The sequence below is a fragment of the Saimiri boliviensis genome, chromosome 6, assembly GCF_048565385.1.
Source record: "Saimiri boliviensis isolate mSaiBol1 chromosome 6, mSaiBol1.pri, whole genome shotgun sequence".
In the NCBI taxonomy this organism is placed as follows: Eukaryota; Metazoa; Chordata; class Mammalia; order Primates; family Cebidae; genus Saimiri; species Saimiri boliviensis.
The window spans coordinates 99901285-99915415 of NC_133454.1; the positions used below are offsets into that span (position 1 = coordinate 99901285).

The window sequence follows — 14131 nt, forward strand, 5'->3', positions numbered from 1 at the left end:
GTTGTATTGACTGTTAAAGTTTTTAATTGGACAGTTTCAAGTTCTAATAACTGAAACTAGTGAAAATCATGGAATCAACTCCAGATGTCATTAAAAGAGGAGGAAAGGAAGATCTGGCTTGCATAGCTGAAAGTAGTGACTAGGAAAACGTACATAAAATCATTTCATATGTATACATCAAAAGCTTCAGAGCTCTATATAAACTGTTTACATACACAAAGAATGGTAAAAGAAACAGGAGCAAATTTACACAAACTGGGGAAAGGTAGGGAGGGAGAGTACCTTGGTTTCCTGAAGAAAATTGTCAATGGTAATAGCTGCCATAGATAAAAGGTAAAGATTTGCAAATATCCAACAGATTAGACAATTACAAAATCATTGGTGATGGAGAACGGTTTTGGTGGAGTGATTATACAGCTCATTTGTTTTAAGAAAAAAATTGATATTCCTGTTGTTTCTATCCACTAGGCTTTGTTCCACCCCTTGGAGCCCTAATGTACAAATGAAATTCCATTTCCATTTTATAGTCCAACAGATATTTGAAGACAGCTCTCTTATGTGTCTTGGGTCTCTTTCTTTACGCTAAATATTTCCATTTCTCAATTCACATAATTTCTGCTCCCTTCACCATCACTATTTTTGAAGATGCTTTAGTTTGTGTAAGTCCGCAAACTGAGTGTATCATCACCAGGCTGGTTGACTACTGTGGAATAGAACAGGACAAGCATCTCTCCGAACCTAGAAATTAGACTCTTAATTCAGGCCAAAATTACATTTGCTTTTTGGCAGTTCTGTCACATCATTATCATTTTTACTTGCCCAGTGTTATGGGGATTCACTAAATAGATTAATTAAATGCTTATTGTACAACCTCAAAATTTGCTTCACAAAATTGGTAATTTTCAGCTTGATGAGTTTAGTGTTTTTGCTAATCCCTAAGTAGGTGATCTCCCTATTAGTTTTCCCTGCCTCATAGGACTCTTGGAGAAAATAGTAGTGATAACTATTATAGAATGTATGTGTATAAATGTTGTGTTTTCAAACTACAGTAGATGTGGATGATTTATAAGACAAGATAGATTTTTGTTTGTTGTTTTTCCCCCCACTTTATTCTATAAAGTATATGTATACTTTGTGCCTGGCACTAAGGATATGTTAATAGGATGCATTCCCTGACATAATAATCTTTTAACTTTATGGAGGAATTTCAGGAATTTTTTTATTGCATTTTAGGTTTGGGGGTACATGTGAAGAACATGCAGGATTGTTGCATAGGTACACACATGTCAGTATGATTTGCTGCCTTCCTCCCCTTCACCTATATCTGGTGTTTCTTCCCATGCTATCTCTCCCCATCTCCCCACCCCCCATCCCTCCCCCATTTCCCCCCAACAGACCCCAATGTGTAGTGCTCCCCTCCCTGCGTCCATGTGTTCTCATTGTTCAACAACCGCCAATGAGTGAGAACATGGGTGTTTGATTTTCTGCTCTTGTGTCAGTTTGCTGAGAATGATGGTTTCCAGGTTCATCCATATCCCTACAAAGGACACGAACTCATCGTTTTTGATGGCTGCATAATATTCCATGGTATGTATGTGCCACATTTTCCCTGTCCAGTCCATCATCGATGGGCATTTGGGTTGGTTCCAGGTCTTTGCTATTGTAAAATGTGCTGCAATGAACATTCGTGTGCATGTGTCCTTATAGTAGAATGATTTATAATCCTATGGATATATACCCAGTAATGGGATTGCTAGGTCAAATAGAATTTCTATTTCTAGGTACTTAAGGAATCGCCACACTGTCTTCCACAATGATTGAACTAATTTACACTCCCACCAACAGTGTAAGAGTGTTCCTGTTTCTCCACATCCTCTCCAGCATCTGTTGTCTCCAGATTTTTTAATGGTTGCCATTCTAACTGGCCTGAGATAGTATCTCAATGTAGTTTTGATTTGCATTTCTCTAATGACCAGTGATGATGAGCATTTTTTCATATGTTTGTTGGCCTCATGTATATCTTCTTTTGTAAAGTGTCTGTTCATATCCTTTGCCCACTTTTAAATGAGGTTGTTTGTTTTTTTCTTGTAGATCTATTTTAGTTCTTTGTAAATTCTGGATATCAGCCCTTTGTCAGATGGGTAGACTGCAAAATTTTTTCCCATTCTGTTGGTTGCCGATTCACTCTAATGACTGTTTCTTTTGCCGTGCAGAAGCTGTGGAGTTTGATTAGGTCCCATTTGTCTATTTTGGCTTTTGTTGCCAATGCTTTTGGTGTTTTGATCATGAAGTCCTTGCCTATGCCTGTGTCCTGAATGGTTTTGCCTAGATTTTCTTCTAGGGTTTTTATGGTGTTAGGTCTTAGGTTTAAGTCTTTAATCTATCTGGGGTTAATTTTAGTGTAAGGTGTCAGGAAGGGGTCCAGTTTCTGCTTTCTGCACATGGCTAGCCAGTTTTCCCAGCACCATTTATTAAACAGGGAATCCTTTCCCCATTGCTTGTTTTTGTCAGATTTGTCAAAGATCGGATGGTTGTAGATATGTTGTGTTTTCTCCGAGGCCTCTGTTCTGTTCCATTGGTCCATATCTCTGTTTTGGGACCAGTACCATGCTGTTTTGATTACTGTAGCCTTGTAGTATAGTTTGAAGTCTGATAGTGTGATGCCTTCTGCTTTGTTCTTTTTGCTTAGAATTGACTTGGCTATGCGGGCTCTCTTTTGGTTCGACATGAAGTTTAAGGTGTTTTTTTCCAGTTCTGTGAAGAAGGTCATTGGTAGCTTGATGGGAATAACATTGAATCTGTAAATTACTCTGGGCAGTATGGCCATTTTCATGATAGTGATTCTTCCTAACCGTGAACATGGAATGTTTCTCCATCTGTTTGTGTCCTCTCTTACTTCCTTGAGCAGTGGCTTGTAGATCTCCTTGAAGAAGTCCTTTACATTCCTTGTTAGTTGTATTCCTAGGTATTTTATTCTCTTTGTAGCAATTGTGAATGGCAGTTCATTCTTGATTTGGCTCTCTTGAAGTCTATTACTGGTGTATAGGAATGCTTGTGATTTTTGCACATTGATTTTGTATCCTGAGACTTTGCTGAAGTTGCTTATCAGTTTCAGGAGATTTGGGGCTGAGACAATGGGGTCTTTTAGATACACAATCATGTCATCTGCAAATAGAGACATTTTGACTTCCTCCTTTCCTATTTGAATACCCTTTATTTCTTTTTCTTGCCTGATTGTTCTGGCTGGAACTTCCATACTATATTGAATAGGAGTGATGAGAGAGGGCATCCTTGTCTAGTGCCAAATTTCAAAGGGAATGCTTCCAGTTTTTGCCCATTCAGTATGATATTGGCTGTTGGTTTGTCGTAAATAGCTTTTTTTTTTTTTTGAGATACATTCTGTCAATACCTAGTTTATTGAGGGTTTTTCACATAAAGCGCTGTTGAATTTTGTCAAAGGCCTTCTCTGCATCAATTGAGATAATCATGTGGTTTAATTTCAGGAATACTTGTGAAATACAACTAGGGGTTAAGAAGGTGCTACAGAGCACACTTACTTGAGTATAGCTTCTCAATAATGGGACCACCTAATCTTGGCCTGAAGGATGTGAGCAAATTCGTTAGCCAAAGTTATGAAGGAATTTATCCAAGGATCCTGAGGCAAGAAGCAATATCCCTGGTGCCAAGAAGTAGTTTGCTGTCTCTGGAGTTTATGAGATATGGAAGGAAAGTGTTGAGAAAGAAGGCAATACAATATTTAGAGAGGCTTCTATGGCTTGCTTTTTGGGTATTTTTCTCCTGAGAGCAATGAAAAGCCATTTTTGAAACAGGGGAGTGACAAGATTAGATTTGCTTTTTAGAAAAAAATATTCTTGAGTAGTGTGGACAGTAGATTGGAAGGAGGAGTAAGGTTAGAAATACAAGGGCCAATTTGAAGGCTGATGGTGAGAGGTAAGGATGAATTGAACTATGTTATGGCAGTAAAGAAGGAAGGAAGTGGATGGATTTTAAAGATGTAGGAAGTTGAAGCCATGATTATTTGTGTGGATAAAATGGGAAGGAAACAGCTGAGAATAAAAACTATAGTAGCTAACATTTATTGACTACTTAACTATGCGCAAGACACTGATTTAAGTATTTAATCTTTGCCACAGTCTTATAAAGTAGGTATAATTTTATTATCCCCATGTTATAGTTGATGAAACCTCAAGCCCAAAGCAAATGGTTAAGTAACTTACCCAATTAGCATGTTACCACCAGAAGATGGGCAGCAAGGAAGAGGAAGAAATATGGTTTCCCCTTTGGACACATTGTGACATTCGGTTGGCACATTGAAGTAAAAATAACATAAAACATATTTGCTAAGTACTATGTCTAGTCAATAATAAGCAAATAAATAGCAATAATGTCAATGCCTGGAGCTTAGGACAGAGAAGGCTGAGCTAGAGATAAAGGAAACATCACTAAGGATGGTATGGGGAGTAAGAAAAAAGTCAGAACCCTCACTCATTTAAGAGATAGGTAGAAAAAGACAACCGTGCCATCTAGTTTGTTTATTATCCTTCATTACTCATAAATCAGCCAGTATTTTTTATCATCTGCGAGTGCATATCCCTCCTTTAAGTAGTTCTGATCTGATATAGTTCACTCTCTCACTTGAGTATTGTAATAGGCATTCTTAACTTTATGAATGTTTTAATTCTTCTAATTAAATAGTTTAGGTTTCTTTTCTCATTATTAAAATGTTGTTAACAGTCATGTATATTTTCTTTAATTTATATGTATTGAGGGGGTACACGTAGAGAGTTCCTTCCTTCCTTCCTTCCTTCCTTCCTTCCTTTCCTTCCTTCCTTCCTTCCTTCCTTTCCTTCCTTTCTTTCCTTTCTTTCCTTCCTTTCCTTCCTTCCTTCCTTTCCTTCCTTTCTTTCCTTCCTTTCCTTCCTTTCCTTCCTTCCTTCCTTTCCTTCCTTTCCTTCCTTTCTTTCCTTCCTTTCCTTCCTTTCCTTCTTTCCTTGACAGAGTTTCACTCTTGTTGCCCAGACTGGAGTGCAATGGTGTGATCTTGGCTCACTACAACCCCTGCCTCCTGGGTTCAAGCAATTCTCCTACCTCAGCTTCCCAAGTAGCTTGGATTACAGATGTGTACCACCGTGCCCAGCTGATTTTGTATTGTTTCAGTAGAGACAGGGTTTCACCATGTTGATCAAGGCTGGTCTTGAACTCCTCACCTCAAGTGATCCACTCATCTTGGCTTCCCAAGGTTTGAGATTACAGGTGTGAGCCACCATGCTTGGCCACAAGTACAGATTTCTTACATGCATATGTTGCACAGTGGTGAAGTCTCACTTCTTCATATACTCATCACCCAAATGGTGAGCACTGTACCCAACAGGTAATTTTTCAACCTTCACTCCTGTCCCACCTTTCTACCTTTTGTAGTCTCCACAGTCTGTTATTCCACTCTGTATGGCCATGTAGTCTTTGTTTAGCTGTCATTTATAAAAAAAAAAAAAAAAAAAAAAAAAAAAACGTGGCATTTGGTTTTCTGTTTCTGAGTTGTTTAGGAGAATGACCTCCAGTTCCATCCATGTTGCTGCAAAAGAGATGATTTCATTCTTTTTTATGGCTGAGTATTATTGTTTGGGTGGCGTGTATCTGGGTTTCTGGTGGCAAATCCATATGGTTCTACAGCAACCACAATTATTGGCTCTTCAGAGGAAAGAATTTAACTGAGGCACCTAAGGCTGAAAAAGAGACCAAGGCCAGTTTCAGAGCAGCAGTAGAAGTTTACCAAAATACTTGAAAGCAGAAAAGAAAGGAAAGTACACTTGGAAGAGACTCTAGCAGCCATCTTGGAGGTCAAGTGCAGTGTTTGACCTTTTGACCTTGGGTTTTAAATTGTTGACATACTTTTGGCATTTTGTATCTCATTTCCCTTGATTATTTCCTTGGTGTGAGCCATTTGCATGGGCGGTGGTCTGCTAGTACTTCGGAGGTGAGCATGTACAGTGTGTTTACTTGAGTTGTAGACATGCTCACCTGAGTCCTTCTTCCCTTTTATGGTGGGCTATCACGTGAAAGTCATACTCTGTCATTTTGCCTCTTAAATGCATGCTCAAGCCCACTGGCCCAGTTTCTGAGATCTTATTGGAAGCTGCCAGTTACCAATTTCAGGTGTTTTATCTATTGAGAAACTGCTGCTCTCTCCCTAGCATCGACTGCAACCAATCATCATTTTAGAGAGGCAGTGTGACAATTGCTGGACCACCACCTGATGGTCGCCTGACATTCTTGTTGGGTAGAGGGAGCCCTCTCCTGCCCTGCTCCTGCCTGACTAGCTATTTACTGTAGCAGTATTCTGTGCTATTTATACTACATTTTCTTATCCAATCAGTTGTTGATGGACACTTGGGTTGCTGCCATATCTTTAGTATTATGAATAGTGCTATAAACATATGAGTGCAGGTATCTTTTTGATATAATTATTTCTTTCCCTTTCATTGTATACCTAGTAGTGGGATTGCTGGATTGAATGGTAGTTCTATTTTTAGTTTGTTGAAAAATCTTCATAGTGTTTTTTGTATAGAGAACAGAATAAATTAGTACAAATTTATTTTATACTAATAACAAAAAACAAATTTATTTTGTAATAATTACAAAATACTAATTTATTCCCACAAACAGTATATAAGCATTCCTTATTTATATTTTAAAGAGAGAAAAGTGGCACTATTATATCACTGTTAACAGAAATATTTTTCTTTATGCAAGTTAAACTCTGCTGTTCGGCCACAACCATGTAGAGCCTGTAGGCCAGCTTAGAGGATTTAGTTCTTTTTCTCAAGAGCAACGAGAAACCACTGAAAAGTTTTAAGTAGAAAAATGAGATGATCAAGTTTATGTTTTGAAAATGTTACTACTAAATTAAAGGAGGAGTGTTAGGGTGGATGCAAAGAAATAAGAGACAGTTATAGTCATTTAGGCAAGAGTTGTTAGTAGTATGACTAGTGGAGTGACATGGAGGGAAGTAATTAATTCCAGAAATACTTTAATAATACATTTCAAAGGGTTATAAGGATGAGGAGAGAGGTGGATTGGGTGTGTGGGGGGGGGTGGTGTGTGTGGGTGGGTAGGGGGCTGTGTGTGTGGGTGTGAGAGAGAGAGAGAGAGAGAGAGAGAGAGAGAGAGAATGAGAGAGAGAAAGAGGAGGTATTGGGACTAAATCCTGGCTTTCTGAAAACTGAAAGAGGGTCACATTTGGTAGAAGAAAATAATGAGATACTGAGTTTCATTTTGGGCATGTTGGACCTTATTCTTCTGTATTTAGTACTAACAAAACCCTAAAAACAGCATGAAAAGGCCTTGGTAGGGGGGTATAGTTAAGTATGTTTCATAAATTTACTAGAATATTATTCAGCCTTAAACATGATAGTTACAAGACTATAAAGCATGTTAGATTAAGTGAAAAAAATAGGATACCAAATCCAGTCATCACTGAAAACATAGAAAAAGTACTGAAAGGAAATAAAATAAACTTTCAATAATGATTATTTGAGGATTGTGGGTTAATTTTTTAAAATTTAAATTTTCCATTTTATAAAAATATTAATCTTAGAAATTAAAAATTTTAATAGTTTTTTTTTATATTATTGTTTTACAATGACCTTGGTTTAAAGGTTGCTTCTCTAAACTGACTTAATAGTAATTAATTCAGGTAAAATCAGTCCTCTTTTAAACATGGAGTTTGTAGTTTGTTCTAAAGTTGAATGTAGGCAAATTATACTAAGTAAGCATTTTTCCAGAGTTACAGCTGTATTAATCAGTAGTCAGTACTGATCATCTCTCCCATAGTTGTCTCTGGTAGCTTTTCCATCTGTCAGCTGTAAGTAGTGCAGAAGCATTGAAAACATTTTCCTTTTCTGTAACCCACTAAAATTCTCATAAAATGTCCCTAAATCATTAAGTACCTTTTTTGAGTTGTAGATTTGTAGATATTAAACTTTAACGTGTGATGAATAATGTTGAAGAACTAGCTATGTTTTTTAATATATAAGATTAAACTTGGTGTAAATTGACTATACTTTTAATCATGGATTTCTTCTAAGATAGTATGCTAAGAAGGTATCTAAACAACTCACCACCTAATATTTTGGTTGTACTTTAGGGAATTGTTTAAATAAACTTTATTGAATTTTAATTTATATACAATAAAATGTGCCCATTTCTTTATTTTATCAGATTATTTTTGAGTCAGGTTCTCGTTCTCTTCCCCAGTGTGGAGTACAGTGGCACAATCATGGCTCACTGCATCCTTGAGCTCTTGGGTTCAGGGGATCCTTCCAACTCTGCCTCCCAAGTATCTAGGACTACCAGTGCACACCACCACATCCAGCTAATTTTTTTATTATTTTTTGTAGAGATGAGGTATTGCTGTATTGCTCAGGCTTGTCTCAAACTCCTGGCCTCAAAGCAATCCTCCCACCTTGGCCTCACAAAGCACGAGGATTGCAGAAGTGAGTGACTGTGCCAAGCCCATTTTCTTATTTTAGTGACTTTTTAGAACTGTATATACTCATGCAGCCACCACCATAATCAAGATATAAAACACTTCTGTCACCATACAGTGTTTCCTGGTGCTCAGTTTCCTGACCCCAACACCTAATCTTTCTGTCACTAGAGATTAATTTTGCTTTCTATAGAATATCATGTAACTGCAATTTTCCCATATATACTTTTTTTATATCTGGCTTTTTTCACTTAGTATAATGTCTTCTGAAATTTATCCATGTTGTTGCATGTGCAGTCAGCCCTCTGTTTTAGCATGTACCACATTCTTGGATACATAGGGCAAAATGTAAAGTACTAAGCATCCTTGGATTTTGGTATTCATAGGGTATCCTAGATATCCAATCCTGGATATCCTTGGTATCTAATCCCCTGAGGATACCAAGAAAGTACTGTAAATTAGTAGTTTCTTTTTATTGCTGAGTAATAATCCATTTATGAATATATCATTTGTTTTCTCCATTCAGCAACCAGTTGATGGACATTTAACTTATTTTCAATTTTGGCTATTAATAAAAAAGCTGCCATAAACCTTCTGTATAAATCTATACAGACCTGTATTTTCAACTCTCATGGGTGAATGAATACCCAAGAGTAGAATTTCTGGATCCTATAATAAGTGTATTTTTAACTTTTTTGGAAACTGCCAAACTGTTTTTGTTTTGTTCTATTTTGTTTGAGACTGAGTCTTGCTCTATCACCCAGGCTGGAGTGCAGTGGCGTGATCTTAGCTCTCTGCAACCTCCCGCTTCCCAGTTCAAGTGATTCTCCTTCCTCAGCCACCCGAGTAGCTGGGATTAGAGGCATGCGCCACCATGCCCGGGTAATTTTTGTGTTTTTAGTAGAGACGGGTTTCACTGTGTTGGCCAGGCTGGTCTCGAACTCCTGACCTCAAGCAATCCACCTGCCTCAGCCTCCCGAAGTTCTGGAATTACAGGTGTGAGCCACCACAGCTGGCCTGCCAAACTTTTCTAATGTAGTTACACTGTTTTACATTGCCATTAGCAATATTGGAGCATTTTATTTGCTCCACATGATTGTCAGTTGAACATCTTTTAATGTTTTTTGGCCATTCATGTATCATCTTTTGTAAAGGATGTGTTCACATCTTTTGCTCATTTTTATGTTGTATAGTTTGTGTTCTTATTGCAATGTAAAAGTTGCTAAAATATGTACTGGATACCAGTCCTCTACCAAGTATATGTATTGCAAATACTGTCTATCTGTGGTTTGCCTTTTTATATCTTCCTATTCACTGTCTTTTCAAAGGCAAATTTTTAAAATTTTGATGAAATTTAATTTATCCATCTTTTTCTCCTGTTCATGCTTCAATATCCTAAGAAACGTTTGCCTACTCCAAGGTTGCAAAGACTTTCCCTACATTTTCTTCTAATAGTTTTAATTGTTTCGGCTTTTAAGTGTGTGATCCATTTCAAGCTAATATTTAGTACTAGTACAAGAGGTAAGATGGAAGTTTTTGTGTTTTTCTATTGAGTGTACTATGAGGCAGGATTGAAGTTTTTATTGCTTTTTGTTGTTTAAGTATGGAAATTCAGTTATCGTAGGACCATTTGTTACAAAAACAATTATTTCCCTACCTTTGTCAAAAGCCGATTTTATTGATTTGTTTCTGGACACTTTTATTTTCCACTGATCTATTTTTCTGTTCTTTTGTTAATTCCATGTTACCTTGATTGCTGTAGCTTTATAGTAAGTCTTGAAATAAAGTGTTAAGTCTTCCAAATGTGTTCTTTGTTCAAATTTATTTGACTGTTATATTAGTTCCTTCTCACACTGCTCTAAAGAAATACCTGAGACTGGGTAATTTATAAAGAAAAGAGGTTTAATTAGCCCATGGTTTTGCAGGCTGTACAGAAAGTGTCGCTGGGGAGGCCTCAGGAAACTTACATTCATGGCCAAAGGCAAAGGGGAAGCAGGTGTGTCTCACATGGCAGGAGCAAGAGGAAGAGAAAAAGTGGGGAGGTGGTACACGCTTTTAAACAACCACATCTCATGATGACCCACTATAATGAGAATAGGACCAAAGGGGAAATCCACCTGTATGAATCAATCACTTCTCACCAGGCCCCACCTCCAACTACAGTTTGACATGAGATTTAGTCACGTCAAATTGTAAATTTTCCAAAGGGAAAATCTACCCTCATGAACCAATCACTTCCCACCAGGTCCCACCTCCAGCTACAATTTGACATAAGATTTAGTCAGGGACACAGACCCAAACATTATCAACTGTATTCTGTGACCTTTGAATTTCTTTGTAAATTTTAGAATTACTCAGTCAATTTTTCCAAAAAGCTTACTAGGATTTCTATTGGGATTGCATTAAATCTACAGATCAATTTGAAGATTTGAGTCTTCTATCCCATGAACATGATATATCTCTCCATTTATTTAGGTCTTCTTTACTCTCAGAATGTTTTGTACTTTTCAGTGTAGAACCACTTCATGCACATATTTTGTAAAATTTATCCAAAATGTTTAATTGAAAGTAGGATTTCTAAAATTTTCATTCCCATTATTTGTTACTATTATGTATAGTATAATACTATACTGAAATTTAGTATAAATTTAGTATAAATTTATAAACATAGTATAATACATTAATGTATAATTAATATTTAGTATAGTAGAGTATAATTAGTATAGTGTTAGTATGGTATATTCTTTAAATACTATAAAGCCAAATCCAGTAATATGATATATGTGTTACTGTATAAAATATATTAATGCAATATAACCATAGGATAATTATATAATGACAATATAATTGCCCTAATATAATAATTACTCTATTGTATTGCATTACTATATAATTATATAACTACAATATAATTATATTACTATATATGTATATGATTATATCATATATAATTATAATTTGATTTTGAATGCCATAAAACCAAAACCAGTAATATTACACAGCTAAGGCCTTCTGTACAATATTGATTAGAAATGGTGAAAGTGGATCTGCCTCCATTTTTCCCAATCTCAAGGGAAAAGCATTCTATCTTACCATTAAGAATGTTATCTATAGGTTTTTTGTAGATCTCATATGTAAAGTTGAAGATGTAATATTACTGGATTTGGTTTTACAGTATTTAAAACAAAATTATAATTATCTAACATAAATACTTAAACTGGATTTGGTTTTATGATAGTCAAAGGATTGTTTTCATATATTTGCATGAAGCATGTTAGTCTGTAGCTTTCTGTTTCTGTGGTATATTGGTCTAGTTTTGGTTTTAAGGTAATACTGGCCTCATAAAATGAGTTTAGAAGTGTTTCATTCTTTGCTCCTTTCTGAAAGAGTACATGTAGGATTGGTGTAATGACTTCCTAAAATTTGATAATGGTGTGTAGTTTTGTAAAACTCTTTGGTTTGGATGTTAGAGTAATAATGGGCCTATAAAGCAGGAATCGTTTCCTTTTCCTTTTTAAGGTGTTTAAGTATTGGTATTACTTCTTCCTTAAAATGTTTAAATTTACTAGTGAAGTTCCCTATACCTGAAGTGTGTATGTATGTGCAGTGGGTAATTTTGTGGATATCAAATTGATGTAGTACTTGGAACCAGAAAGTCTATTAAAAGTACCTATTTCTCACTGACATTCTTTATAAATCTCTTAGCCTGTCTGTACCTCAGGAATACATAATTATTGTTCTACCTCATATACTTGTTTTAAGGAAAAAAATTATAAAAACATATGAGGGTGCTTGCTGTTTGACAGCCATTTGATTCTTCTCTTGCTATATATTTCTAACTGTAACTTTTTCTTTTTTTCAGAGGAGGATAAATATAATATTTACTCATCTTTGCTCTTCAAGTATTTCCTGGCAGAAGGAATTGTCAGTGGGCATACTTTGTTGGTTGCATCTGCTAACGAGGACCCTGCCAACATTTTACAGGTATAGAATATATATGAACTTAATATTGCATTTTGAATGTTTCATGAAAAAATATTGTTTATATGTGTAAACAAGATATGTGTTTATATATATACAAACAATATTTAAATGCATTAATGGGACCATACGTTTCTTAAAATCTCAGTAAAAAGTATCAACTTTATTTGAACATGGCGTTACATTTTAAACTAGTGTTCTTGAACAGTTTTTTTAAGGTTCATATGAGAGGTGGGGAAATACTAAACTATGAAAAACTGACACTAATTAAAATCATAAGACCAGGCATTCACAAAAGTCATGCTTAATAGCAAAAAGTTCTAGTTTACACTTATTATTGGAGAAAGGGGAAAATATTCTTTAATTTTTTACTACTAATTTTAACATCTTCATTTTGACTGCTACTAAGCCAAAGCAAATTTTCCAAAATCTAAGCTTTTCTGTACTACTAACGAAGTATGACTTAACTGTTACTCTTAAGATTCCTTAAAAGAAATTTGAAATTTGAATTTTCAGCCTAAAACTATTAGATAAAAGCATAGGAAATCATAACTATATGAGTTAAAGCAAATAATGGAACGAAAACAAAAGGGATGTCTATATAATCAGCAAATTGGCTTGATAAGACATTTTAAATCTTTTACATTTCTATTTGGCACAAGAAAAAATAAACTGGTTCCAAGGCATTACAATATTTGCCATTTTTACTGCCAGCTTTAGGCAGTTTTTTTCTCTTGAATTTGTAGAGATGAGGTCTCACTATGTTGCCAGGCTGGTCTTGAATTCCTGACCTCAAAGGGTTCTCTGACCTGGTCCTCCCAAAGTTATGGTATTACAGGCGTGAGCCACCGCACCCAGCCTACTGCAAGCTTTAATCATAGTTTCATTCTAAAGGTATCTAAGGAAATTAAAATGTTCATGCATATAAAAGTTATTATATCTAATAGGTAATATTCTACACAGTCATATAATAAGAGAACTCTGAAAAACATTAGGTGAGGAAAAACAACTGCAGATTGGCGATTCCTCAAGGACCTAGAAATAGAAATTCCATTTGACCCAGCAATCCCATTACCTGGGATATATCCAAAGGATTATAAATCGTTCTACTATAAGGACACATGCACATGAATGTTGATTGCAGCACAGTTTACAATAGCAAAGACCTGGAACCAACCCAAATGCCCATCAATGATAGACTGGACAGGGAAAATGTGGTACATATACACCGTAGAATATTACGCAGATAGACTGGACAGGGAAAATGTGGCACATATACACCATGGAATATTACGCAGCTATCAAAAATGATGAGTTCGTGTCCTTTATAGGGACATGGATGAACCTGGAAACCATCATTCTCAGCAAACTGACACAAGAACAGAAAATCAAACACTACATGTTCTTACTCATAGGCGGGCGTTGAATAGTGAGAACACAGGGACACAGGGAAGGGAGCATCACACACTGGGGTCTGTCGGGGGGAAATAGGTGAGGAATGGGGGGGTGGGGAGTTGGGGAGAAATGGCATGGGGAGAAATGCCAGATATAGGTGATGGGGAGGAAGGCAGCAAATCACACTGCCACGTGTGTACCTATGCAACAATCTTGCATGTTCTTCACATTTACCCCAAAACCTAAAAT

The 14131-nt window shown here is 36.2% G+C and overlaps 1 protein-coding gene across 4 annotated transcripts in view; it reads left to right on the forward strand.

Moving 5' to 3' along the window:
* Positions 1–14131, forward strand: part of ELP4 (elongator acetyltransferase complex subunit 4) — a 257653-nt gene that overhangs the window by 19553 nt on the left and 223969 nt on the right. For all 4 annotated transcript variants that reach the window (XM_074401283.1, XM_074401284.1, XM_074401282.1 and 1 more), the window contains exon 3: positions 12369–12490. In XM_074401283.1, the coding sequence (XP_074257384.1) occupies positions 12369–12490 (122 nt within the window). The remainder of the gene's footprint in view (positions 1–12368; positions 12491–14131) is intronic.